General features: G+C 44.5%; 1 protein-coding gene across 3 annotated transcripts in view; it reads right to left on the bottom strand.

Annotated features, from left to right (window-relative positions):
* Positions 1 to 26,747, bottom strand: part of LOC140721367 (uncharacterized) — a 558,567-nt gene that overhangs the window by 520,341 nt on the left and 11,479 nt on the right. For 2 of the 3 annotated variants that reach the window (XM_073036210.1, XM_073036211.1), the window contains exon 3: positions 14,367 to 17,131. The exons of the other annotated variant lie outside the window; for it this stretch is intronic. In XM_073036210.1, coding sequence (XP_072892311.1) covers positions 15,001 to 16,725 — 1,725 coding nt within the window. In that variant the 5' untranslated portion in view covers positions 16,726 to 17,131 and the 3' untranslated portion in view covers positions 14,367 to 15,000. Of the gene's footprint in view, positions 1 to 14,366; positions 17,132 to 26,747 lie in introns of those variants that run through there. 3 annotated transcript variants of the gene reach the window in all.

The raw sequence follows: 26,747 nt of genomic DNA, 5'->3' as shown, positions 1-26,747 counted from the left end.
GGGTTATTGGGGACATAAGAAATGATTCTTGGACTCTTGTAAATAACGGGTTAAAATTAAGTGCAAACGTATGTGTGCTCTGTTCCGGCTAGTGTGCAAATTTCTGTTTTGTCCTTCACTGAGGAATCTGCTTGCAGCTTGTTTAGATTAACGACTCACAGATGTCTTTTGGGAATGTTATGTAGAGTTGAGTTCTCATGAGACACGAATTGAACTAAGTTCCCTCCTTTCTCTAACGAAGGAGAATAACTGTTAAGAATTGGACAGAACATTGATTTGTAATTAAAACCCTGATTCAGTGGACTCTCTTATCTAAGATATTAAGTTTTGCTCCAACAGACTTGCTGGGAATACCAGTTGAACTAAAGTGCTCTTTGTTTCGCTAGTTCTATAAATTGTAACACTTCTGCATGTCAGACAGAGGTTCGTCACGAGCCACCAGAAGGAGAGGAATTCTGTCTCTCTGATGCTTGGCTCCGAGCTTCTCACCGGCTGACTTCAAACAAATAAACTGGTCATAAGGATAAAGTAAAGAACTGTTTGTGATGTGGTTATTGGTCCAGCGAATTTAAGTTTACACCATAAAGAGCATCCCATCCGGATACATCACACCTTTGTACGGCTACTCTCTTCTTTTGAATTGAAGAAATTGCAGAGAACTGCGGACACAGCTGAGCACGTCATGGAAACAAGCCTCCTCTCCATGGACTCGATACTTCCTGCTGCCTCAGTAAATCAGGCAACGTAATTAAAGATTCACAGAACTCCAGACCAGACATTCTCAATTCTCAACCACCAATCGAGTCCAAGATCAATGAAAACATAAAAACAGAAAAAGTACCACCAGGCCTAGGGACATTTTGCATTCTGCTGTTATAAGCGAACTGAATATTCCTCAGCGTTATAAGACGGACGCTTGACTTCACAATGTAACTCGATGTGATCTTGCACCATATGTCTACCTGCAGTGGATTTTCTCTGTAACCATAATACTCTGTTACACTCTGTTAATGTTTTACCATAATTGTAACGAAGGATGAACAACTCCGATGGGTACAAGGGTGCAGAGTTGCCCATGTCCCCCCCCCCCCGGGAGAATCACAAACCGTTACTGTTGCTATGGTGCTCATGAGAGAGAAAGAGAGACCAAGGAAAACAGACTAGGACTGGAACATTTGTTACAGATAAGAGAGAGATAACACCGGGAGAGAGAGACTTGTTGTTCCACCATATTATGACTCCTGACAGACTTATGGCTCCGGAGAGGGCTGTTTACGTGGTACTATTCTGTTCATTAAAATTCCTCCGTGGACAGCCGGAGTGGGCTGGTTTGATGGACACAGCCATTCAAACTTGATTGACAACTGATACCCCGTGAGTGGGGAGAAAGGTGAGGTCTGGGGAGACACCCCTCAGACACACCAGGAGACACCCTATTGAGCACTGTTTGAGTGTTGGAACCCACGAGAAGGTGTGGGGCATCGGGGACCGAACAAAGGATCCATCAGTAAGAACTTAAAGTGTTATAGCAGGACCGGTGGGGGCTTGTGTGTGTGTCCACTAATGCCAGAGTGACGGGTCCGCCACAGAAGAACGTTCTAGCAGAAGAAAAGAGGAGGTCATAACCGGATGACCAATGCAACAACAGAATGACAGATCAAGAACGTGTGAAGGAAGGTTTGCCTGACAATAACTGTCACTGTTTGTTCGCTCTCTCTCTCTCTCTCCAACGATTAAAACACAGTAACCAACAATTACCTCAGCCCGTGTGAACAGAACTGAACTTTATACTTTTCCATGACAATTCATTATCCCCTAGAAAACGATAGAGCTTGTTAATTATTGATTATTATTATACCCACATTTTTAGGTTTATTATTGCTAACTTGTATTATCTATATATTTGCATTATTGGTTTTGATTTGCTTATTTTATTAATAAACACTTTTGATAATATCACCAACAGACTCCAACTGATACTTCTTTCTTTGCTGGTCAGACACCCAGTTACGGGGTACGTAACATAATCTACTGTTGTAATGTGTTGATCTGAAAGGATAGTATGCAAGACAAGATTGTCACTGAACCTCGGTACATGCCAATAATAAACGATTCCCCACATTAATTGTGTGGAAATATTAGACAGACTGAGCTTCTCGGCTGTAACTTCTGGAGGGAGATTTCACTGAAGTGTACAAATGTTTGAGAAGCCTGGAAAACAGAAAAGGCTTCCTTCTTGCATTAATCGGGCTATATACCTCGAAACATTGGCTGCACTTTGGCAATTTGTAACACTGGAATGGAGCCAATGATAAAAGATGCCCACCCACAACGAGAGGACGTGACAGATCTGGATCTCACTCCCTTGCCTGAACGGAAGGAAGATTAAACTGCACAACCACGAGAAACAAGCCCGCAGACGTAAGGAACTGCACACGCGGCGTCAGACCCCTGTGTAGCAAATCCATGCATGACATCAGGCATGTGGAGGGGGGAGGGAAGGGGAGGGGTAAGATTTTTGGATCCGTGGCTGTCTTCCAGGGAAGGTGGGATCTGTACAGAAGGGACCACAACAAGACAGAAGGGTCTTTGGAAACTGAAGATCTGAAGGCAGCTAAGTCACCTGGACCAGATGGTTTACACCCACTGTTCTGAAAGAGGTGGTCAGAAAGATTGTGGAGGCATTAGTAACGATCCTCCAAGAGTCACTACATTCAGGAATGGTTCTGGAAGACTGGAAAATTGCAAAGGTCACTCCACACTCCAAGAAGGGAGAGAGGCAGAAGACAGGAAACTATAGGCCACTAAGTCTGACAGTGGTTGGGATGATGTTGGAGTCGATTGTTAAGGATGAGTTCGGGATACTTGGAGGCACATGATAAAATAGGTCGGAGTCAGCATTGTTTCCTCAAGGGAAAATCTTGCCTGATAAATTTGTCGGAATGCTTTGAGAAATAATAAGCAGGGCAGACAAAGGAGAATTGGTTGATATTGTGTAACGTGGATTTTCAGACCTTTGACAAAGTACCACATGTGAGGCTCCTTAACGAGCTCTGAGCCTGGTTGGGCGGCGATGAGGAGGGGGCTGATCTCGGGTTTGTGTAAATCGAAGGGCGGTTACAGGGTAAAAGGGCCGGGACCGAGCCGGACAGCTGCACGGTCTGTGCCGGGAATGTAGGATCAGTTAGTTCTGGTTCCTCAAGCTGTGACAGTGGATGTCAGTGACGTGGATCTGTTTACGTGTACGGGTGTGGGGTAATTGGTGGGGAAGTTGTGGGGCTACTGGTGGAGTGGAAGGACGTTGGGGATGTGGGTTATCGGACACAGTGTGACCCAGGAGGATGGGTCCTATGGCAGATTTAAGTTGTAAGCAAAGGAGGATCTGGTCCATTGCATCAGACAGCTTTCAGGAAGCAACAAATCTCTCTTTATATTAATCACTGTCTAATCTTGCTGCTAACATTGTGTTTGTCACAGACCCCAGAGTCTGGGAACAGCTCGATGGTGATGATGGGAGGCTGTTTACTGGAGTCAAGGCCCGTGCCTCCTGGAGCTCCCCAGGGTAACACACATTGCTACTTGTCATCGATGTCAATAATCTGGTTGAGAATGTACAGGACACGGGTAGTGAGCTTGCAGCAAGTAATTTCAAACAATTACTTCTTTTTGCAAGATATAGACACCCCTCTTTCCCTCTCCACCCTCAGAACCGACCAAAAGCTACTTCAGAAGATGCAAGTTCCTCAAATGAGCAAACACTGAGGGAATGTGTGTGAGTTTAAAGAGCTGGGATACCGACAGTACATCACCAGATCTGGAGTGATTGCAACTGGGTCTGACAGAGGCATAATTGGTACTTCTGGGCACATTCAGTCTCATCCCAACTATTCCTTACCTTCCTTTGTACAGGTATGTAATGTCTAATGGACCAGTGTTTGAGTAAATGAGACTCACCAAACTTTCTCCTGACTGAATCAATGGAAACCCTGAGTCACAAGGGTTCTCTCCAGTTGGTGCTCTCAGTCCTCGGGCTGGTTCACTTGTTGCTGTTCCCTCGACTTCAGTCGTGGTATTTCTTCCAATAAATCTCTCACTGCAGGTCTAACTTTAACCAGAGAGATAATGAAGCACATTAACAATAGAAAGGAGAACAAAATATTTCTGCTCACTGAAATCGAAACATTGAAGACAAATATAATGATCTCAGTGAACAAATCTGTAATTGTCCCTGACACGTCACAAAACCCAATATGGGATAGGAAGGAGTCATCGTTCAGTCATGGTCAGATATAAGATGCAGGAACAGAATTAGGTGATTCGATCCATCGAGTCTGCTCCACCACTCAACCATGGCTGAGATTTATTCCAACACCATATTCCTGTCTTCCTCCTGTAACCCTGAAGCTACTTAGCAATCATGAATATATTAATCTCTGCCATAAATATACCCAAATGACAGCCTCAACTACACTTTGTGGCAACAAATTCCACAGGTCAGCCATCTTTTGGCTGAAGAAATTTTTCTCATCTCAGTTTTGAAGGGAAGCATCTTTATTCTGAGACTGTGCTGTCAGATCACAGACTCCCCGTCTAATGGAAACATCCTCTCCATGTCCACTGTATCCAGGCTTTTCAGCATTCAGTAGGTTTACTTAACCACCCCGTCCCCTTTCACCCCCATCTGAACTCCATTGAGCACAGCCCCATAACCATCAAATGCTCCTCATACATAAAGCCGATCAGTCCTGAGATTATTCATGTGAACCTTGTTAGCAACAACTGCACTGAACACATTCCCAAGTACAACAGACAATCAGGAAATTTAAACCATTCCAGAGTGAATGTAATAAAAAGTAACTGGAATCACCAGAATCGCTCAACAGGTAAGGAACTGCTGTGGGGAGAGCAACAAAGTTAAGGATTCAGGTTCACAATCTTTTATCAGAATGGATTCAGAATTTTTCATTTTTAGTGCAGATCTCCAGCCACTTGAGTTTCTGTTTGATTTCCACTGTCTGACAGACAGGCGACAGTGAGGAGGAATTTCCAAACACAGTCCGAACACTGAACACCCCCCCAGATTTATTTCTACTGGTTCAAACACAGAACAGCCCATTTACTCACAGCCTCTCCTTGTGAGGGATGGAATGGGAACTCATTCCCTCCTCAGACTGGCAGTCATTGCTTCCAAAGGAACTCCAGAAACAAACATCTGATCCTAGACCAGAAATACTCACTCAACACCTCATAAACCGGGGCAGCTTGATCCCCGGGTCCATTTTACTTGGATCTAACAGGGGTGCAGTGCTGCCGGAGCTCACCGGAATGCCACTCCAGCACCTCTGTAAAAAACAGTCAAAATAAACAAGCGGGGAATTTAACAGCGGCCGCATATTAAATAGATGGAAACTTACAGAAGTGGGGGTTGGGGAGAGGGGTTGGTGGGGAAAATACCACTAATAACATTAGGATAGGATATTTGATTGTTTTTGGTGAAATCCAGGAGCTGTGACTGTGGTGATCCGTGGATTACTTGATAATACAAAACTAAATTTATCTCACAAACAACCCTAAGCAAATGTTAACTTGCTTGATAATTATATTTTCTGATAATTAGTGAATTCAACCGTGCGCTACTTTGTCATATTATTCAATTAAGTATTATACGTTTTATTGTACCAGTTATATACTGAAATGTTGTGATTGGCTATAATCTTAACTTATGACTTAACTATCACTATATTTCTGTGGAGCTCTGGAATTCATGTATATTTCTTTCATCTTGGTATAGTGCTAGACATTATAAAAAGGCATATTCTCATATATTTGTATATATATATATATATGTGTGTGTGTGTGTGTGTGTGTGTGTGTGTGTGTGTGTGTGTGTGTGTGTGTGTGTGTGTGCGTGTGTGTGTGACACCCAATTTGTGTACCTGCTCATTACATATATGTTACGTGAATGGGGCAAGGAAGTTGTTCAGTACATGAAATGAGCAGGTACAAAAATTGGGTGTGACATACAAGGGGTGATTGATACGTTCGTGGCTGAAGGTGGAAGAAGTGAATTTTACAAAACCTTTCCAGCATCTGCAGATTTCCTCGTGCTTACAAAAACCTAGCTATTTTCAATTATCTGAAACAGAAATACCACAAAAGTTATTAATTTCAAACTTTCTGCATAATCACTCCTCGAGTTGAACGACACGTGCAAGTACCGAGAGCTGTATAACTTCAGGCCTTCTAACTTAGGCCACGAGCTTATCAATCACCCCTCGTACAGCTCCGGCAGCAAAAAATTGGCAATGCACCCCTGCTCCAGCCGCAGAGCTCAATGCAACCGGCCCAGATTCACACAATCTCGGGATCAACTCTGACTCACCCCCGCTCGAATCGGAGAACCGCCAACAACAGATGCAGTGAGCAAACCGCATGCGTTTAGCAGGATGTTCTCCGCAGCACCACCGGTTCCCGGAGGTCTTCTCATCGTCGCCGGTGGCCGGAGGTACTCACAGCGCCGCCGGTGGCTGGAGGTCTGCACATAGTCGCCGCTTTTCCGGAGGTACGCACAGCGCCACCGGTGCCCGGAGGTCTGCACATAGTCGCCGCTTTTCCGGAGGTACACATAGCGCCACCGGTGCCCGGAGGTCTTCACATCGTCGCCGGTGGCCGGAGGTACGCACAGCGCCACCGGTGCCCGGAGGTCTGCACATAGTCGCCGGTGGCCGGAGGTACGCAGAGCGCCACCAGTCTCTGGAGGTCCATGCAGAGCCACCACTGGCCGGAGGCAGGAGGGACAACGGAGAGGTAAATCACAGACACGACAAAGTCTGCAGATGCTGGAAATTCAGAGCAACACAAACAAAATGCTGGCGGAACTCAGTAGGCCGGGCAGCATCTATCGTAAAGAGTCAACAGTCGACGTTTCCAGTTGAACCCTCCTTCAGGACTGAGATGGAATGAATAAAATCGGGGCGGGCGAGGAAATGTCTCGCTGGAAGGTGATAGGTGAAGCCAGGTAGGTGGGAAAGCTCAAGAGCAGAAGAAAATAGAGTCTAATAGGAGAGGAGAGTGGAGAATAGGAGAAAGGGATGGAGCAGTGGACCCAGAGAGAAGTGATAAGCAGGTGAGAGGATGTAAAAAGTCAGAGAGGGAGTGGGAGGGAAATTTGTTCACAGGAAGGAGTAATCGATACTTATGCTATCAAGTTGAGGAAGGGTGTACCCAGACGGAATATGAGGTGCTGATCCTGAACCCTGAGGGTGGCCTCATCTTGGCACAAGAGGACACGATGGGTTGACATGTCGGAACTGGAATGGGCAACGGAATGAAAATGCTTGGACACTGGGAAGTCCTGCTCGGAGCGGAGTGTTCAACGGTTAATTTATTATCAAATCAGGTATCCATAAACAACTGCAAGTTTTTTTTCTTCTCCTGAGAGCCACGAAAGAAAGAAAAAGCATGAAAGTCTTTCAGAGAGAAAAATCAAATTCTCACCTCACCGCCCGCATCAATAAGAACAGCATCCCTATCATCAACCCCCAAAAAACACTCCTACCCCGCACAACTGCGGAGGAGCCGGTGTCACCAGTGTCGAGGCGGCCGCATCGGGAGCAGCGGACACAATGGGCGACCCCGGAAGATTCACAGGTGAAGTGTCGCCTCACCTGGAAGGATGTTTGGACAACGGAGAGAGTTCGGCCGTTCGGCCCTTTCACTGTGACACCCCGAACTCCACATCAAATCCGTCCAAACGAATCTGGGTGAACTTTAATGACCAATAAATATAATTCCTCTCAGAGATCAGCTGTCCGAATGATCCCCTGACTCTGAGAGGAAGGGGTATCTATGGTCCACACTGTCAGGGTGTTGAGTTTACCAGGAGACAAAGACTGCAGGGACGAGAGGTTTTCTGTTGACTAATACACTGTGTGTGGACCCCGCTGGCAATTCTGGTGTTGCGACCCGAATCGAGACAAACACCACGCTGCCCACTCCACCAACAACACGGCACAGCCGGACACATAACAGGGGACTTTACATCCCACAACACTGGATTCAGTGATGAAACCCGTGATTAATGTTGTTGTCCCACTGAAAAGTCCATTAAGGTGCTTTTAAATGCCAGCGCTCTCCCACAGGTGACGTCACACAGCTCCTCCCCCACGCGCCTGACGTCACACACGGGCTCCCCACACCGGGATCTGCCCTCACGTGCGCGGTGTCTTACGTCACCCACGCGCTGCTGTGCTCGAGCTTTATCGGTTTAACGGCTGGGCTAATAATCACGTGACCAGCCCCTCCCCCACCGCTGTCAACAGAGGATTCAGGAGCTGCGCTATTCCCCTTGGTGCGAAGCGATGTCAATCACCGGTTACAACCAGTCGCGGAGGCGGACAAGCCGAGTGGGCGTTACCCCGCTCAAGTGACAATTATTTGTGTTTTGTTGAGATTGTACCTGGAATATGATGTAAAATCCCGCTCCCCATACTATCACGGGTTATACAGACCAAAGCACAAACTGCCGGAGGAACTCAGTGGGTCGGGCAGCATCTGTGGAGGGAAATGGACCGTCAACATTTCGGGCCGAGACCCTCCCTCTGGACTGAGAGTGGACGGGAAATAGTCAGAGAAAAGAGGTGAGGAGTGGGGATGGGGCAAGAGCTGGGGAGAGAGAGGTGGATCCAGGTGAGGGGGGAGGTGGGAAGGTGGAAATAGTAACAGGGGTGGGAGGTGAGTGGTTGGGGCAACACGGGGCTGCAGAAGATGGAAATTAATTCCATAGAGGATGAACAAAGAGGGTAGAGAGTATTTGTTATAGAGAGTGCAATGAAGATTCACCAGACTGATCCCTGGAGAGGTGGGGTCATCATATGAAGAAAGATCAAATGTGATAACTCTAAATGTCATTTAGAGAATCGAGGACTGAGAGGTGAACACATTGAAATGCACAACATCATTACCGGTTGAACCAGGGATCCCAGTCTCTGAGAAAAGGGGATGGGAATCAAGCCTGTGACTCTGTGACCTGGGGGTGGAGGGAAAGGGATCGGAGTAGATATGGTGTGGAAAAGTAGACATGTATCTGGTGTAAATATGGAATAATGTGGGGAATGTGGTGGATGGGTCGGGCAGTGTGTGAAGGGTGAGGAGCAGAGTCACCGGTTCAGGTGGGAAACCCTCCACCCGTCACCTGATCCCGTTTCCTGTTCACTTTTTTCTGCAGATCTGCAGCATTTGTGGGTCACTGCTCTACGTGTACGTGTAGCTTCACCTTTGTCCCCTTCAGACAACGCAGTGAGATCCGGATCAAATAGTTCCACACAATTAAAATAGTTTATTACATTTACACAATTAGAATACTTTATTACATTTTTATTTTTTTATATTTTTGTACCATATATATACTTATTTTAAATCACAATTGTTAAAATCTTTTGTTAAGAATTAGGTTCTACTGCTACCGCAGAGACAAAGAATTTCATGGCATATTCCGGTGCTACTAAACCTGATTCTGATATTGATATGGGAGACCCACCACCGGTCACCTGATCCCTGTTACTGCAGATCGTAATGTGAGATTGAAGCATTTTCCATATATTTGCTTTCCACAGAAATGACAACAGGTCAGTTTCCTTCTGTGGTTCTGGAGCAGAAGCTCAGTCTGTCTAATATTTCCACACAATTAAAGTGGGGAATTTGTTTATTATCATCACGTACTGAGCTACAGTGAAAATCTTGCCTGATGTACCATCCACACAGATCGATACATTACGACGGTACATCGAGCTGATATACAACAAAAAAATAACTGTAACAAAGCATTATGGCTGCAGAGAAAGTGCAGTGCAGATAGACATATTGTGCAGGGTCACGTCGAGTTACATTGTGAGGCCGAGCCCATTTTATCATTCATTTGGCTTATAACCACAGACAGGAAGCCATCCTTCAGCCTGGTGGTACACCAGGTACACCTTTAAGGCTTTTGTATCTCTCTGCCAATGTGGGAGCGGGTTTGCAGCAAGAATGTCCAGGTTATGAGGTTCTTTGTGTACATGGCCTGCTTTTCCGAGGGAGGGGAAGTGTAGGGAGAGTCCATGGAGTGGAGGCTTGTTTCTCTGATGTTCTCTGCTCCCCAAAGTTCTCTGCAGTTCCTTGCAGTCATGGGCAGAGCAGTAGCCATACAAAGGCATGAAGTATCGACAAGGAGCTCAGAGACCGCGGCCTTCACCCTGCCTTGTGTAGCTGGATCCTGGACTTCCTGTCAGATCGCCAGCAGGTGGTAAGAGTGGGCTCCATCTCCTCTGTCTCGCTGACCCTCAGGACACATAACCCACAGGGTTGTCTCTTTGGCCCTGTCATTTACTTTCTGTGCACACATGACTTGAGTTGCCACCCACAGCTCCAATCCGCTAATTAAATTTGCTCAGAATACTACATTGATTGGCCTAATCTCAAATACTGATAACAATCGATCAAATGCCTCCTGACAAGGTTCAGTCCAAACAAACTTTTCACCCTTCTTCAGGAGATTAGTCAGAGGAAGAGCTATAGCAGCAAAGTTCTTACAGAACTTACGATAATATCCATCCATTCCCAGAAACCTTCTAAGAGCCTTCTTAGCAGTCAGAATAGGAACTTGAGAAATTGCCTGGACTTTTGCCCGAACAGGAGCCAACTTGCTTTGACCTACAACATAGCCAAGACAAGTCACAGTAGCATGGCCAAATTCACTCTTAGCCAAGTTAACTGTAAGGCTGGCCTGTGAAAGCCTGTCAAACAGCTTTTCTACTGCAGAGATATGCACTTCCCAATAAAGTATCTATCTATCTATCTATCTGTCTGAGGAGCATTGCATCGACAGTAACCTGTCACTGAAACTGCTTCTCTGTCTCTGGATGGTGCTATGTAGAGGATGTTCAGGGTTTTCCATAATTGACCGTAGCCTACTCAGCGCCCTTCGCTCAGCTACCGATGTTAAACTCTCCAGTACTTTGCCCACGACAGAGCCCGCCCTCCTTACCAGCTTATTAAGGCGTGAGGCGTCCTTCTTCTTAATGCTTCCACCCCAACACGCCACCACAAAGAAGAGGGCGCTCTCAACAACTGACCTATAGAACATCTTCAGCATCTCACTGCAGACATTGAATGACGCCAACCTTCTAAGGAAGTACAGTCGACTCTGTGCCTTCCTGCACAAGGCATCTGTGTTGGCAGTCCAGTCTAGCTTCTCATCTAACTGTACTCCCAGATACTTGTAGGTCTTAACCTGCTCCACACATTCTCCATTAATGATCACTGGCTCCATGTGAGGTCTAGATCTTCTAAAGTCCACCACCATCTCCTTGGTCTTGGTGATATTGAGACGCAGGTAGTTTGAGTTGCACCATATCACAAAGTCCTTTATCAGTTTCCTGATAAAGACAGGATGAAGAGGTCAATACTCCCCAATGCCATTAGACTTTACAATTCAACTGCCAGGACTTAAGAACTTTTTTTTAAAGCTATTATTAATGCTTTTTTTGAGCTAGTGATTTAGATGCATATCATATTATTACTGAGTTAAGGATTGTATGTAATGAGTTTCTGCTACAACAAGTGTATGGGACATTGGAAAAAATGTTGAATTTCCCCATGGGGATGAATAAAGTATCTATCTATCTATCTAGTTTATTTTTGAACTTTAAAACATAGTCTAACAAGTTAACATGTACATCCCCAGCCATCCACCGCTCCTTTTACAAGGTCAAAGGTCACCTCACTCTGCGACCAAATACGAGTTCAAATGGAGTAAAGCCCAATGAAATCCTGAACCGACTCTCTTACTGCGAACAAAAGCAAATGTATTCCTTCATCCTAGTTGTTTCCATTTTCAACACAGTATGTCTTAATCATTGTTTTGGGGGTAGAGTGAAATCTTTCTAAAGCCCCTTGTGATTCCGGATGGTATGTAGACGATGTAATTTGTTTTGCTCCCAGTTCATAAACTACCTGCTGGAATAACCCAGATGTAAAATTACTTCCTTGATCAGACTGGATTTCTTGAGGCAAATCGAATAAAGTAAAAAAAAAACTCAGTAAGAGCCTTCGACACATTTTTACCTTTAATATTTCTGAGAGGCATTGCCTCTGGGAATCTGGATGCAGTACACTTAATAGTTAGCAGATACTGATGCCCAGCTATAGTCTTTGGCAATGGGCCAGCACAATCTACAATAACTTTGGAAAAGGGTTCACTGAATGCAGGTATAGGCCGGAGTGGGGCCACTGGGATGACCTGATTAAGTTTAGCCACAACTTGACAAGTGTGACAAATCCCAGCATTAATTTCTGGTTTACCCTGGTTATCCCTGCTACTCTTTTCGAAACTCTTATTCAGGGTAAACATAACCTTATGAGTTAAAGCAAACTGATCTGCTAATCTAGCAGACTCCTGCATAGTGGCAGCATCATTTCCATCTAAATACGTCTTTATGTCATCAGGCGCACACTTTCTGAATTCTTCAATTAAAACCAACTCTTTCAAGCTGTTAAAATCATCATTTACATTTTTATATGTGTACCAGCGGGCAATACACACAAATTTCTCATAAGCAAATTCCATATAAGTCTGGTTCACAGATTTCTTCAAATTTCTAAACTTTTGCCTGTATGCTTCTGGGACCAACTCATAAGCTTTGAGCACAGCCTGCTTTTCTAGGTCATAATGTGTGGTGCATAGCCAGCTGGTTAAAGTGTTGAACTAGCGATCTGAAGGTCATTATTTCGAGCCTCAGCCAAGGCAGCGTGAGTGTCTTTGAGCAAAGCACTGAACCACACACTGCTCCTGCACGTTTATAGCCCAGTGGCGATGATTGGTGCAGTATAAATAATCAGCTGCTTCATCAACTGTCAAAGCAGAATAGACATGCTAAGCCTTCCCCTTTGTTACACTTTATGAGACAATTTTCTGTCTGTTTTTCTGCCTCTCTAGCCTCAAACTGCCTCTGACAATCCGCAGCCTCCGCATTTAATTTTTCTCACTTGTACTGGAGCTCAAGCTCACTAGGTTTACTTTCAGGAAACACCTCCAACTCCTCCACTTTAAACACACCCTCAGATACATAATGTTCAGCTATTACACTCTGCATCTGCACCCTCCTCATTGTCGATTTCACTTCAGCAAGTTTTAACCTTTCAGCAATACTCAACAACTCAACCCTTCTGGCGTCCTCAAATGCCTCAGAGGTTGGCGCTTCCTGACATCGATCAACATCCATTGCTGCAAATTTTCCACACAGAAATAAATCAAAAGAGATTTCCCCAATGAAATCGATAATTAATCAATCCTCAAATTTGATCATATCCCAGATGCAGGCCCCATTTTGTTACGAACTGTAACGCTTCAGAAACAAACCAGCAGCAACAGACTACTACTGGAGTCTGGTTTTGATGTGAAAACCACAATGCTTATTAGTATCCACTTATAATATAGTAACTTAAGCAAGTTAAACAAAAATTAACAGTGTTATGTGTATATATGTGTATAAATATAACTCCCAAACTATTGAGCTCGGGGGAAACAAGGCTTGGAGTCTTCAGATGGTAAAGTATGAAAGTTCAGTTCATCCACAAAAGAGGTGATGAGAGAGATATTTGTAATTCAGGGTAAATGTCGAGAGAAGGCAGTTATGTCGAACAGCAAGGGAGATGAGGCTGAGTACAGAGCTATGGTGGAAATCTTTGTCACATGGTACGAGGAGAATCATCTGCAGCTTAATGTGAAAAAGACTCAGGAGCTGGTGGTGGACCTGAGGAGGGCTAAGGCACTGGTGACCCCTGTTTCCATCCAAGGGGTCAGTGTGGACATGGTGGAAGATTACAAATACCTGGGGATACAAATTGACAATAAACTGGACTGCTCAAAGAACACTCAGGTTGTTTACAAGAAGGGTTAGAGCCATCTCTATTTCTTGAGGAGACTGAGCTCCTTTGACATCTGCCAGACGATGGTGAGGATGTTCTACGAGGCTGTGGTGACCAGTGCTATCATGTTTGCTGTTGTGTGCTGGGGAAGAAGGTTGAGGGTAGCAGACACCAACAGAATCAACAAACTCATTCGTAAGGTCAGTGATGTTGTGGGGGTGGAACTGGACTCTCTGACGGTGGTGTCGTAAAAGAGAATGCTGTCCAAGTTGCATGCCATCTTGGACAATGACTCTCATCCACTCCATAATGTACTGGTTAGGCACAGAAGTACATTCAGCCAGAGACTCATTCCACCGAGATGTAACACTGAGCGTCACAGGAAGTCATTCCTGTCTGTGGCCATCAAACTTTTCAAATCTTCCCTCGGAGTGTCAGCCACCCTGAGCCAACAGGCTGGTCCTGGACTTATTTCCACTTGCAAAGATTAACTTATTATTATTTAATTATTGATGGTTTTATATTGCTATATTTCTTCACTATTCTTGGTTGGTGCGGCTGTAACAAAACTCAATTTCCCTCAGGATCAATAAAGTACGTCTGTCCATCTGTCTGTTCTACAGGTTCCACAGTGTTAAAATGAGAGAACAGTTGCTGTAGATTTTATCCTTCATCTTTACAAATCTACATACGAATTATCACCGAAAGTGACTTGTCATGAGGGCTATCATCTTCAAATGAATGACCACATCACACCCAGGCAAGGGTTAACCCATAAGTGGTCTCCACAGGATATCCCAAATCAGATCCACTCCTATGGCTTAAATGAGGTGACAACCACACATTCGATGTACGGTGAATGGATAATTAACCCACCCTTGTGGGCATAGGAAAGTTCTAAACAGTGACCTTTGGCCACTACTTCCCTGGTTTCAATCCTTCCATTTTTCATCCGTCTCCGTCTGACTCTGAGTGTCTGTGTCCTCAATTAAAACTAAACAAGCTGCAAGCAATGTAAACAAGCTGCAAGTCAAACTGATTCACCGTCTTAATCTCTCTTAAAATGACAGTCCATATCAAACGAAACCTAGGGATTCATAACAATGGCCACTCCCCACTATGAACTGACTTGTGTTCCAGTAGTTGGGATGACTGAGTGAATCCTTTCCCACAGATTGAGCAGGTGAACGGCTTCTCCCGAGTGTGAACTTGCTGATGTCTCTGTAGGTTGGATGACTGAGTGAATCCCTTCCCACAGTCTGAGCAGGTGAACAGCCTCTCCCCAGTGTGAACTGACTGGTGTGCCAGTAGGTGGGATGACCGACTGAATCCCTTCCCACATTCTGAGCAGGTGAATGGCTTCTCCCCAGTGTGAACTCGCTGATGTCTCTGAAGGGTGGAAGAGCGTGTGAATCTCTTCCCACATTCTGAGCAGGTGAACGGCTTCTCCCCAGTGTGAACTCGCTGATGACTATGTAGGTTGATGGAGTGAGCGAATCTCTTCCCACATTCTGAGCAGGTGAACGGCTTCTCCCCAGTGTGAACTGACTGGTGTGCCAGTAGGTGGGATGACTGAGTGAATCTCTTCCCACATTCTGAGCAGGTGAATGGTTTCTCCCCAGTGTGAACTCGCTGATGTCTCTGTAGGGTGGAAGAGTCAGTGAATCCCTTCCCACAGACTGAGCAGATGAACAGCTTCTCCCCAGTGTGAACTCGCTGATGTACCAGTAAGGTGGATGACGTAGTGAATCGTTTCCCACATTCTGAGCAGGTGAAAGGCCACTCCCCAGTGTGAACTTGCTGGTGTGCCAGTAGTTGGGATGACCGAGTGAATCCCTTCCCACACTCTGAGCAGGTGAATGGCCTCTCTCCAGTGTGAACTCGCTGATGACACAGTAGGGTGGATGGATCAGTGAATCTCTTCCCACAGACTGAGCAGGTGAACGGCTTCTCCCCAGTGTGAACTCGATGATGTCTCTGTAGTTGGGATGACTGAGAGAATCTCTTCCCACATTCTGAGCAGGTGAACGGCTTCTCCCCAGTGTGAACTCGCTGATGCTTCTGTAGGCTGGATGAATCACTGAATCTCTTCCCACATTCTGAGCAGGTAAACGGCTTCTCCCCAGTGTGAACTCGCTGATGCTTCTGTAGGCTGGATGAATCACCGAATCTCTTCCCACATTCTGAGCAGGTGAACGGCTTCTCCCCAGTGTGAACTCGCTGATGCTTCTGTAGGCTGGATGAATCACTGAATCTCTTCCCACAGACTGAGCAGGTGAACGGCCTCTCCCCGGTGTGAACTCGCTGATGACTCTGTAGGTGGGATGACTGAGTGAATCTCTTCCCACAGACTGAGCAGCTGAACGGCTTCTCCCCAGTGTGAACTCGCTGATGACTCTGCAGGTAGAATGACTGAATGAATCTCTTCCCACAGACTGAGCAGCTGAATGGCTTCTCCCCAGTGTGAACTCGCTGATGTACCAGTAAGGTGGATGACTTAGTGAATCCTTTCCCACATTCTGAGCAGGTGAAAGGCCACTCCCCAGTGTGAACATGCTGGTGTGCCAGTAGTTGGGATGACCGACTGAATCCCTTTCCACATTCTGAGCAGGTGAATGGCCTCTCTCCAGTGTGAACTCGCTGATGACTCTGTAGGGTGGATGACTGAGTGAATCCCTTTCCACATTCTGAGCAGGTGAATGGCTTCTCCCCAGTGTGAACTCGCTGGTGACTGTATAGGTGGGATGACTGAGTGAATCCCTTCCCACAGACTGAGCAGGTGAACGGCCTGTCCCCAGTGTGAACACGCTGGTGTGCCATTAGGCCAGATGACTGAGTGAATCCTTTCCCAGATATTCAGCAGATCACCAGCCTTTGCCCAGTGTGAACTGACTGGTGTGTCCACAGGTGGGAAGACTGACTGAACCCCTTCTCACACACAGAACAGGTGAATGGCCTTGCCCAGTGTGAACTTGCTGATGTACCTTCAATTGTGATAACCGAGTGAATCCATTCCCACTGTTTGAGCAGGTGAACAGCCTTTCTCCTGTGTAAAATGACGGGTTGCCAGTTGGTCAAATGACTGAGTGAATCCCTCCCCACAGTTTGAGCAGGAAGGATGGTCGATTGAATCCCTTGCTCCACTTCTTAAATATCTGGACAGAGACAACAAAACTGGTGTGCCGTGTTTGAACTTCCTGGAGACAAATTCCTTCTTGTTTTTAACCTGTAAAAAGATTTACAAAATCCATCAATGGGTGTAGGACAACATTTCAGATGAGATTACTTGAGTTACCAAGGTTTGATTTGGTATCACACTGTTACAGTGAGGTTCAACCCAAGTTGGACAGATAAATCATCTCCTGACTGGGCAGAGTGCTGGTATCTGGAATGACCATCAATTCCCTGATGCTCTTCCTGTCTCTATAAGAATGGGGCATTTCTGTCATTTCCAATTTGTACCTTGGCGGAGTCGGACTCTCACCATTGGTAATATTCCCTGTTCCTGCTGAGCAGTATGGGTGCCTGGCCACACAGTAACAAAAACAGTCTCACACAATTAGTCTTTCTTGACATGCATCTGGGATTTTCTTTTATGTATTATTAACTTAAAGCGCCATAGTTTTAACGCCATATAAAAATTTCCTGTTGAGGTGAATGGTTGGTCCACACAGCTGTTAAAAAGACAGAGTGAATTTTTGTAATATTTCACATTCTTGTAGAAAATTACAACACAGAAACATGCCCTTTGGGCCATCTAGTCTGTGCTGAACTTTTTAATCTGCCCACTCCCATACCCCTACCATGCAGGTACCTACATGAACCTCTGAAATGTTGAAATCGAGCTCGCATGCACCACTTGTGCTGGCTGCTCATTCCACACCCGGATGACCGTCTGTGTGAATAACTTTCCCTTCATGTTCCCCTTAACATTTCACCTTTCACCCTTAACCCATGGCCTCTGGTTGTACTCCCCCCCATCAATCAAATGTCCCCTCAATCTCCTAGTCCAAGGAATAAAGTCCTGACCTCTTCAATCTTTCCTTATAACCCAAGTCCTCCAAACCTGGCAACATCCTTGTGAATTTTCTCTGAAATATCTGAATCTCTTTTAAATCTTTCCTGTAGGTAGGTGACCAAAACTGCACTCAGTACTCCAAATTAGGCCTTACCAATGTCTTCTACAAATCAACATAACATCCATCAATTGTTGTCAGTACTTTTGTTCATGAAGGCCATTGGGCTAAAATCTTCCCTTCCGTCTCTATCTAATTGTGATACCACTTTCAGTGAATTAAGGACTTTCTTCTACAAGAGGTCCCTTTCTTCTACAACATTCCTCCGTGCCCGACCAGTCACTGTGAAAGACCTCCCTTGGTAGGTCAGACCAATGTGCAACAACTCACACTTGTCTGCATTAAATTCCTTTTTCCATTTCTCAAACCATTTTGCCAGCTGGTCCAGATCGCACTGCAAGTTTAAATGCTTTTTTGGCATTGACTAGATGGGACAAATAGCCTGTTTCTTTACTGAACATGTCCATGTTTCTATGGCAGAGAAGCTGGCCAAACTTGTTTGGAAGGGAAAGGGTAGGAGTGACAATTGAGCAGCAGTGGCTGGAGTTTCTGGAGCAATTCGGGACCTGAGTGATGCTACAGAAGTGGAAGCATTAGAAAGACAGGAGGACACAACTGTGGCTAAAATGAGAAGCCAAAGCCAACACAAATGTCAAAGAGAGGGCAAACAAAAAAACAATAACTATTCGGAAGCTTTGAGAAACCAAAAGAAGACAACAAAAAAAGTCAGATGAGCTCAGTGCATGGAATCATGATTTGTAGTCATTAATGGGTCTCGGTAGCACCCAACAGTCTGAGGCATTTAGAGGAACAAAATATACGAGGCTTCAATTTCTCTTCAAAAGCAAGGTTTCCTGGACCAGTTACCTTTCAACTTTCATTTTGGCAGGCACATACAAACTCTGCATCCTCAAAAATTCACATCTGAAGGCCTCCCACTTACAGGTACTCCTTTGCCAGGAAACAACCTGTCCCAAACCACACTTGTCAGATCCTTTCTGATACCTTCAAAATTGACCTTTCTCCAATTTAGAATCTCAACCCGTGGTCCAGACCTCTCTTTTTACATATTTACTTTGAATCTCATGGCATTATGATCACAAATTCTGTCACCACCCTGGATCATTTCCTAACAGCTTATTGCACACTTCTACATCAGGAATTCTACGTATTGATTATGGGCACATTTGACAAACTCTACCTCATCTAGTCCTTTACACTATGGGAGTCCCAGTCAATACATGGAAAGTTAAAATCACTTACTGAATCAACCTTTTTGTTTACTGGCATGGACTGCAATCTCTCTACAAATTTGTTCCTCAATCCCTCACACTGTTGGCTGCAACCAAGTCCCAATATTGGTTACAATATCATAATTCCCTGTCCTGAGCTCATCTAGCTTTCCTACGATGCTTCTTGCATTGTGATATACACAGCTCAGCACATTCATTGCACCAGGCTCAACCATCTAACTGCTGAATCTATCTATGATCTGAACACCTGACTGGTGTCAAGGAAACAAACCCTCCATCATTGTCACAAAAACAAAGGAGCTGATTGTGGACAACAGGAGGAATGGAGACAGGATAACCCCTATTGACATCAATGGATCTGGGGTTAAGAAGGTGAACAGCTTTAAGTTCCTTGGCATAAACATCACCAAGCACCTTACATTGTCTGTACATACCGGCTGTGTTGTGAAAAGAGCGCAGCAGCACCTCTGTCACTTCAGATAGTTGAAAAAGTTGGGGATGGGGAATAAAATCCTGAGTACTTTCTACAGGGACACAATTGAGAGCATCCTGACTGGCTGTATCACTGCCTGGTATGGGAATTGTACTTCCCTTAATTGCAGGAAATTGCAGAGAGTGTTGCGAACAGCCCAGCACATCCGTAGTGGTGAACTTTCCACTATTCAGTACATTTACACAGACAGGTGGAAAAAAAGGGCCCAAAGGATATCAGGGACCAAATTCACCACAAACACAAACTGTTCCTGCTGCCACCATCCAGGAAATGGTACCACAGCAAAAGGACCAACAGGCTCCGGGACATCATCTTCTACCAGGCCATCCGACTGATTAATTCATGCTGATACAATTGCATTTCGATGTTATATTGACTGTCCTATGTGCAAACTATCTATTATAAATTACCATAAATTACACATTGCACATTTAGATGGAGACATAACATAAAGATTTCTACTCCTCATGTTTATGAAGTATGTATCTAATAAAGTCAATTCAATTCAATTCACCCTCTCCATTATCTGTTTGGTCATTCTGGCTCCCATTCCCCTTACAGCTTATTTTAACCACGTCACCCGCTCCACCCCCACTAGCACTAGCATGCCTTACCATTTGGATATCAGTCCCCTCTTCTTCTGTTCCCCTAACAAATGAATCCCCTATCACCCCTTTGACTTTTCTCTGTCAGGTAATCCCCTTCACCACCAGTTTCTAAAGTGGTCTACCTTTTGTTGTGTTTGCTGGGCACAAGAGTACTCTGCAATGGCTATTTAACCTCATTCCCCTTCCTGACTCTCTCCCAGTTTCCTGTGTCCTGCACCCTGGGTGTAACTCACCTCTCTTCATGTCATATCTATCACCCCCTCCAACTCCCGGATGATCCGGAATTCATCCATTTCAGGTTCCAACTCCTTAACGTGCAGGTTGCACATCTTATAGGTGAGGACATCAGGGACACTGGAGGTCTCACCACCTTCCCACCAATGTCCCCTCTAATTTGTAATGACCAGTGTGCACATAAATCATGTACTGTGCACTTTTTTTAACTCAGTGACATGTGCACAGTGAATTTTATACAGAGAGGTAATCGTTTTCACAGCTAGCAAATCACTGTTGATAAGTACTTTGATCTCCTCTGGGTTTGATCGAGTTCATCTGCACTCTCACACAACCTATGTAGCAGGCCTGTAACGGATAATGAAGGATTTTCTCACCAAAGCTTTTGCATATTGTCCATATGTGGTTTGCTTGCTAAATTATGCTTTAAAAAGTCAGATTTGCAAATATTACTCCACTTCTTCCCACTTAGAAATTCTCCAGCACCTCTTGCATTGCCACAATACACACAGGTAACACCAGTTTCTATATTGGGCATAAATATTTCCCCTGAACCCTCCTGACGAATTGAGGGTATATAAAAAAATTCATTTTGAACCTGTGTAATCTCTGGCTAAAAGAATAATTGGGAGTGAATAGGAATTTTAACTGAAGTGAACTCAGTCTTCAGCGTTTAGCTAAGACAGACTCATTACCAGTTCTCTGCGGCTTGCAGAGAGACACATTGAGAGCTGATAACATTATACATTGTATCCTCCTTAGAGTAAAGGGAGAAGGACTCACTGATAAGGACAGGAATGAACATTTGTTTGTAATTAAGTCAGGGCCTTGCAAAGGGAATAACTGATAAGGACTGGACAGTACATCCATCTATAATTAAAACCATTTAGCAAACTCTTATCTAAGTAATTAAGTTTTGCACCAACACACTTAGTGGGCGTGCCAGTTCAAATAACATCTTGCAATATTAATGTATGGGATGTACTATGTATAAATATACGGCTGTAACCTAAGTCATTCGACTTGTCAGAAGGTGGCAGTGCTTACATGCCTTCACTTTGACAACTGGGTCTCAAACTCCTGCAGGCATTTGAATGCACAATAAACCGTGGTGTCGATAAGAAGCTGGTCTCCTGAGTTTTATTCAGATTCAACTTTAACATTTGGCATCACGAACAGGGTGCCAATATAGGGAGTGCCAAGCAGACGGGCTGAGTAAGCAGCTGGACCACTCGGGGGACTGCGGAGACCAAACGGGAGCCCAATAGGTATTTTAAATTTGTCACTCACCGTTAGTTCCTTTGGACGTACGGTGCCTCACCCAAGGCTGATCACATACCTTGACAGGATCGGGAAAGAAATTGTTGGGAGATTTGTATAAGGTAGGCAAAATTTTACTAAGTGGCCAGGAGGCAGACATGCCAGGTAAATTCATCAATTAAGCAGGAGGTGCCAGCCGGGTAAATTTATCTCATTGTTAATTGAGCAGGAAGCGTTGCGCCCAATAAATTACTTAGAGACCATTGGTCAATTGCAGTCAATTGATACGAGTGGGCCAGCAGCAGCCCGACACAATTTGTGTGAGAGTTCTCCAGACAAGGAAAAATATTTGTGAATGTTGAGTGCAGTGCTGAATAAGAAATTGGGGAACAAAATGTGGCCACGGATGGGGGAGGGTGCAGGAGCCTTGGTTATTACCTCATGAGAACAAGCAGTAAATTTGATTTGGAAAAAGAACTGAGGAAATAAGTGGAAATTGTTGAAAAGGGATTGGAAGGAAAAGGCAGATGTAAAGCAGAACTTTGCTGGCTATGCCACTGGTGGCATAATGGCTTCAGGATTGGACTTCGAGGCGAGAGGTCCCGAGTTCGAATCCAGCCGACCCCCTTGCACATTTTCATCTGCGCTGGGTTAGAGCTGGTGAACAAAACAACTCACCCAGCAGAAGGCAATGGCAAACTACTGCTGTAACTTGCCTTGTACGTGATTTCCCAACACCACACAGTGGCGTGGAAGGAAATCCTCGGCTAACTGGAAAATATTCCGGATGTGACATACCTTTAAAGTGGAACAGTATATTATCAGCAAGTTGGAAAAATAATGCAGGTGATAAAGGGATAGAGTAGTGGTCACCAACCATTTTAAGCCCAAGATCCCCTACCTTGGCCTTAGTAAAATGCAAGATCGACCCAGATCAATTAGTTACACGCATGCGCACCAGGGCAGAAAAGACCAGAAGTAAAACCCCACAACCTGGAAGTAGAAATAATGTATAAACACTGGGGCACCCGCCCTTTTTTTGCACCGCAGACCGGTTTAATATTGACAATATTCTTGTGGACCGGCCAACGGGGGATGGGGTGGGTGGGGGTGCTAAACACAATAGGAATACAGCGATACTCATAAGTTCCTTATGTCCAGTCTATTCCGTAATTCAGTTTTTGTGGCGCTCGGCACTTAGCTTCTGTCCCGCGCTGCTCACGTTTTCTCCGCTGAAAAAACTCAACACGTTTTCGTTTAAGTGCAGGGTGCTTGGACTCGGGGTACCCAAGTGGTTTTGAGGGCTTCATTGCCTCATTGGACAGCCTCCTGCCCGCCCGCCGCCAGATGCCTTGGCTTGGTTTGGTTGGTCGTGGGTCGGGTGAGAGGACAATGTCAGGGCCGGAGGTCCCTGTGCCGGAGCCGCGGCAGTCACAGTCCGGAGAGAGTGACCAACCGAGCAAGGAGTGTGACAGGGCACGAGCCCGCCCCCCCAGTAGGACCTATCAGCCGACAAAAGTTTGTTTCAGTAGATCACAGCACGGTAGCTGCTCTGATACCTATGAAACGCTGAGCCCGAATTAGGTCGTCTGCGAATATTTTAGCACCGGATTCCCCACAAACATTCAGTGTGCTAAACAGGTTTAGAGGCAGCACTCCAGGCCAGTAGTGACGGCACTTCCCACCGGCCGCCCGAGGCCAACTGGCGATCTCTGGCATGAGGGTGTCACTGCGGTTAGGCGACTGATGACCTCGCGTGCACTCAAGTTCAACAGTGGGCTGACAGGGAATGAGGAAAGGTGCAGCTGACTCATGTTGTTTCCTCGTGGCCCAGTGGTTGGGGACACTGTGTAGTTACACGCATGTAGAAAGAATGGAACTAAAACCCCACAATCCAGAAACAATCTTTCAACAGTATTTGTGTATTTATTTTTCTTAGTTTTTGGGATCTACTGGAAAAGTCTCAAAGATAGACTAGTCGATCGCAATCGACAGGTTGGCGACCACTAGGATAGAGGTAAGTACTGCAGAAGGAACACCAAAGGTTGGGAGACGTTAAAAACAGAGCATGAATGGATGGATGGGCGCCGAAAACGACAGCAGGAAAAACAACGTAAGCAAACCAAGGCCGGTCTACATAGGAGAGAAGGGCAGGAATGTGTGTCTAAAGTTAGAACTGATAGGGAAACATGGGATCCCAAACCCGTGTCTGGCATATCGACCCTGTATGAGTTTTGTGGCCTGCTACAGCACTTTCGCAGGAGACCAAGCCTTTAATGATGGGAATCTGTCCCCCCAATTTATTGTCTTACTGCTCCAATGCTTACCAACTAAGTTAGCCAACATCATTAACAAATAATATGGATTGGCCTGACAATGACCAAAATCGAATGCAACAAGCTTTGACATATCATTGGAACAGGGCTTTCAAATGCCAATCAACCCCGAAGGGAACTAATAGTACAGGTGAATGGAGACTCCCTCTGTCTGTCGATGGAGTAGCACTAATTCTGTGCTGCTCTTAGTTTTCTCTCCCGCCCACAGCTTAAATGTTGAATTTTAAATTTTTAATTGCTGATTCTTGAAGGAGAGTGATATGTCTATGTCTACGAGAAGTGGGAAGAATCTGCATGAATCTACCTGCTATTGAAACAGCACACAGGCTGTCTACTTCGAAATTTAAAGACTCAGCCAGACCAAGATTTATTTTGGCTTGTTTTCATCACTTTAAAATTAAAGATCAAATAATGCGACAGGCAAGAAAACAGAGTTTTCAGATTCAATGAGTCTGAGCTCCGTTTTTGTGAAGATTATCCAAAAGAAGAAATGGAACAAAGAGCAAGATTTGCTTTGGTAATGAAACAAGCATATGATAAGAAACAATTTCCCTCTTTGAGTTACCCGACAAGAATGAAAGTTTTTCCTCCTAATTCTTCCCCATGTACTTTCTTTGACCCAAAAGTCGAGCTGGATTTTGTCCAGGCTATACCTGTCACTGCCACTGACGTTACTACTGAATGAACTAACTGAAAAGCTGTTTGATTATCTGTATATTACTCACACTACGAAAAGAAGATATATGAAGGCTATTTGGATATTTCATTGACAAATTAATAAAAGAAGAAAAGAAAACCTGCTCATCATTACATCCTATTGGATTTTTTTTTTGGAAAGAAGATTTACGGATCAAGTTTGACTATTTAAATGGTTAATTACATATTTGACTGAGAAAAGAGGATAAAAGGATTTGTTCCTTTTATCTAATATTTGGTTTGATTTTTTTTGCTGTTTCTTAAATTACTAACTGGTAGTTTTTTTTTCTACCAACAGGGTTTCTTTTTATATATTTATCTGAGAGGGTTAAGTTACTATGATTTTACTAATTAATATTTCCATCAATTTAGTTCAGTTAAGTATACTATTAACTTTTTTTTATTCTGTTTTATTATAGTGCCCTGTAACTGAATTTAAAGTTTTCTTAGGGATTTAAAGCTAAACTTAAGATGGGGCTGGTTTTTCTCTCTAAGAGATTATATTATTTTGGTTCTTTTTCTGTTTAACACATGATAGAACGTAAACACTCCTTTGTTGAGACTTTACTGTCTTTCTTGCAAGGTCATTTTATTTATTTTATGTTCTGGCTCGGGGGAGGTAGAGACGAGAGGCAGAGTGGCCCATGTCTTTGCATCTATCTTAGGTCACTTGCCTTTTTTTTAGGCTTTTGGGAGGGTGGGTGGGTTTAGAGTTAGGAGTTTTTTCCCATTGGGTGGTTCTGGAGCATGTGTGTTTTCTATATGGCTTTATTCTTCATCACTGCCATCTTTGATAATCCCGTATTGGTATGTGTTCTGCGGATGTATAAAGTAAATAAGAATAAAATTATAGTATGGCAGTTAAATGGATTAATGTAATAATTTGGAATATACGTGGTTGGAATTATCCTATGAAACAAAAAAGACTTAAAATTATTAATCGATTCCAATTTGATATAATTTTTGCTCAGGAGACGCATATCAAGACAGGAGATCAAAATAGATTTTTTTCGCTGGCGGAATGGAAAACAACTCCATGCTACTTCTCAGAGCAAAACTAAGGGTGAGTCTATCTTTATTAAATCTAATATATTTACTCAAGAGGATATTGAGTCAGATTCTAATGGTAGATTTTTAATTGTTAAAGGAGTGATTTGTAATAGAAAGGTTGTTCTGGTTAATTTGTATGGTCCTAATTTCGATGATCCTGCTTTTTTTAAAAAAAAAATTTCCTTTACTGCCAGATTTAAATGAGTATATGTTGTTAATGGGTGGGGATTTTAACTGTTGCTTAAATCCTATGATTGATAAGAGCTCAACTAATCAACGACTTCCAAATCATTTTGCGTCAGTTATACGGCCTCATATGGAGCCAGTGATCATTAATGGAGAATGTGGGGAGCAGGTTAAGACCTACAAGTATCTGGGAGTACAGTTAGACGAGAAGCTAGACTGGACTGCCAACACAGATGCCTTGTGCAGGAAGGCACAGAGTCGACTGTACTTCCTTAGGAGGTTGGCGTCATTCAATGTCTGTAGTGAGATGCTGAAGATGTTCTATAGGTCAGTTGTGGAGAGCGCCCTCTTCTTTGTGGTGGCGTGTTGGGGAGGAAGCATTAAGAAGAGGGACGCCTCACGTCTTAATAAGCTGGTAAGGAAGGCGGGCTCTGTCGTGGGCAAAGTACTGGAGAGTTTAACATCGGTAGCTGAGCGAAGGGCGCTGAGTAGGCTACGGTCAATTATGGAAAACTCTGAACATCCTCTACATAGCACCATCCAGAGACAGAGAAGCAGTTTCAGCGACAGGTTACTATCGATGCAATGCTCCTCAGACAGGATGAAGAGGTCAATACTCCCCAATGCCATTAGGCTTTACAATTCTACTG

The sequence above is a fragment of the Hemitrygon akajei genome, unplaced genomic scaffold, assembly GCF_048418815.1.
Source record: "Hemitrygon akajei unplaced genomic scaffold, sHemAka1.3 Scf000054, whole genome shotgun sequence".
Taxonomy (NCBI): domain Eukaryota; kingdom Metazoa; phylum Chordata; class Chondrichthyes; order Myliobatiformes; family Dasyatidae; genus Hemitrygon; species Hemitrygon akajei.
This window is presented reverse-complemented; position numbering and strand designations above follow the sequence as displayed.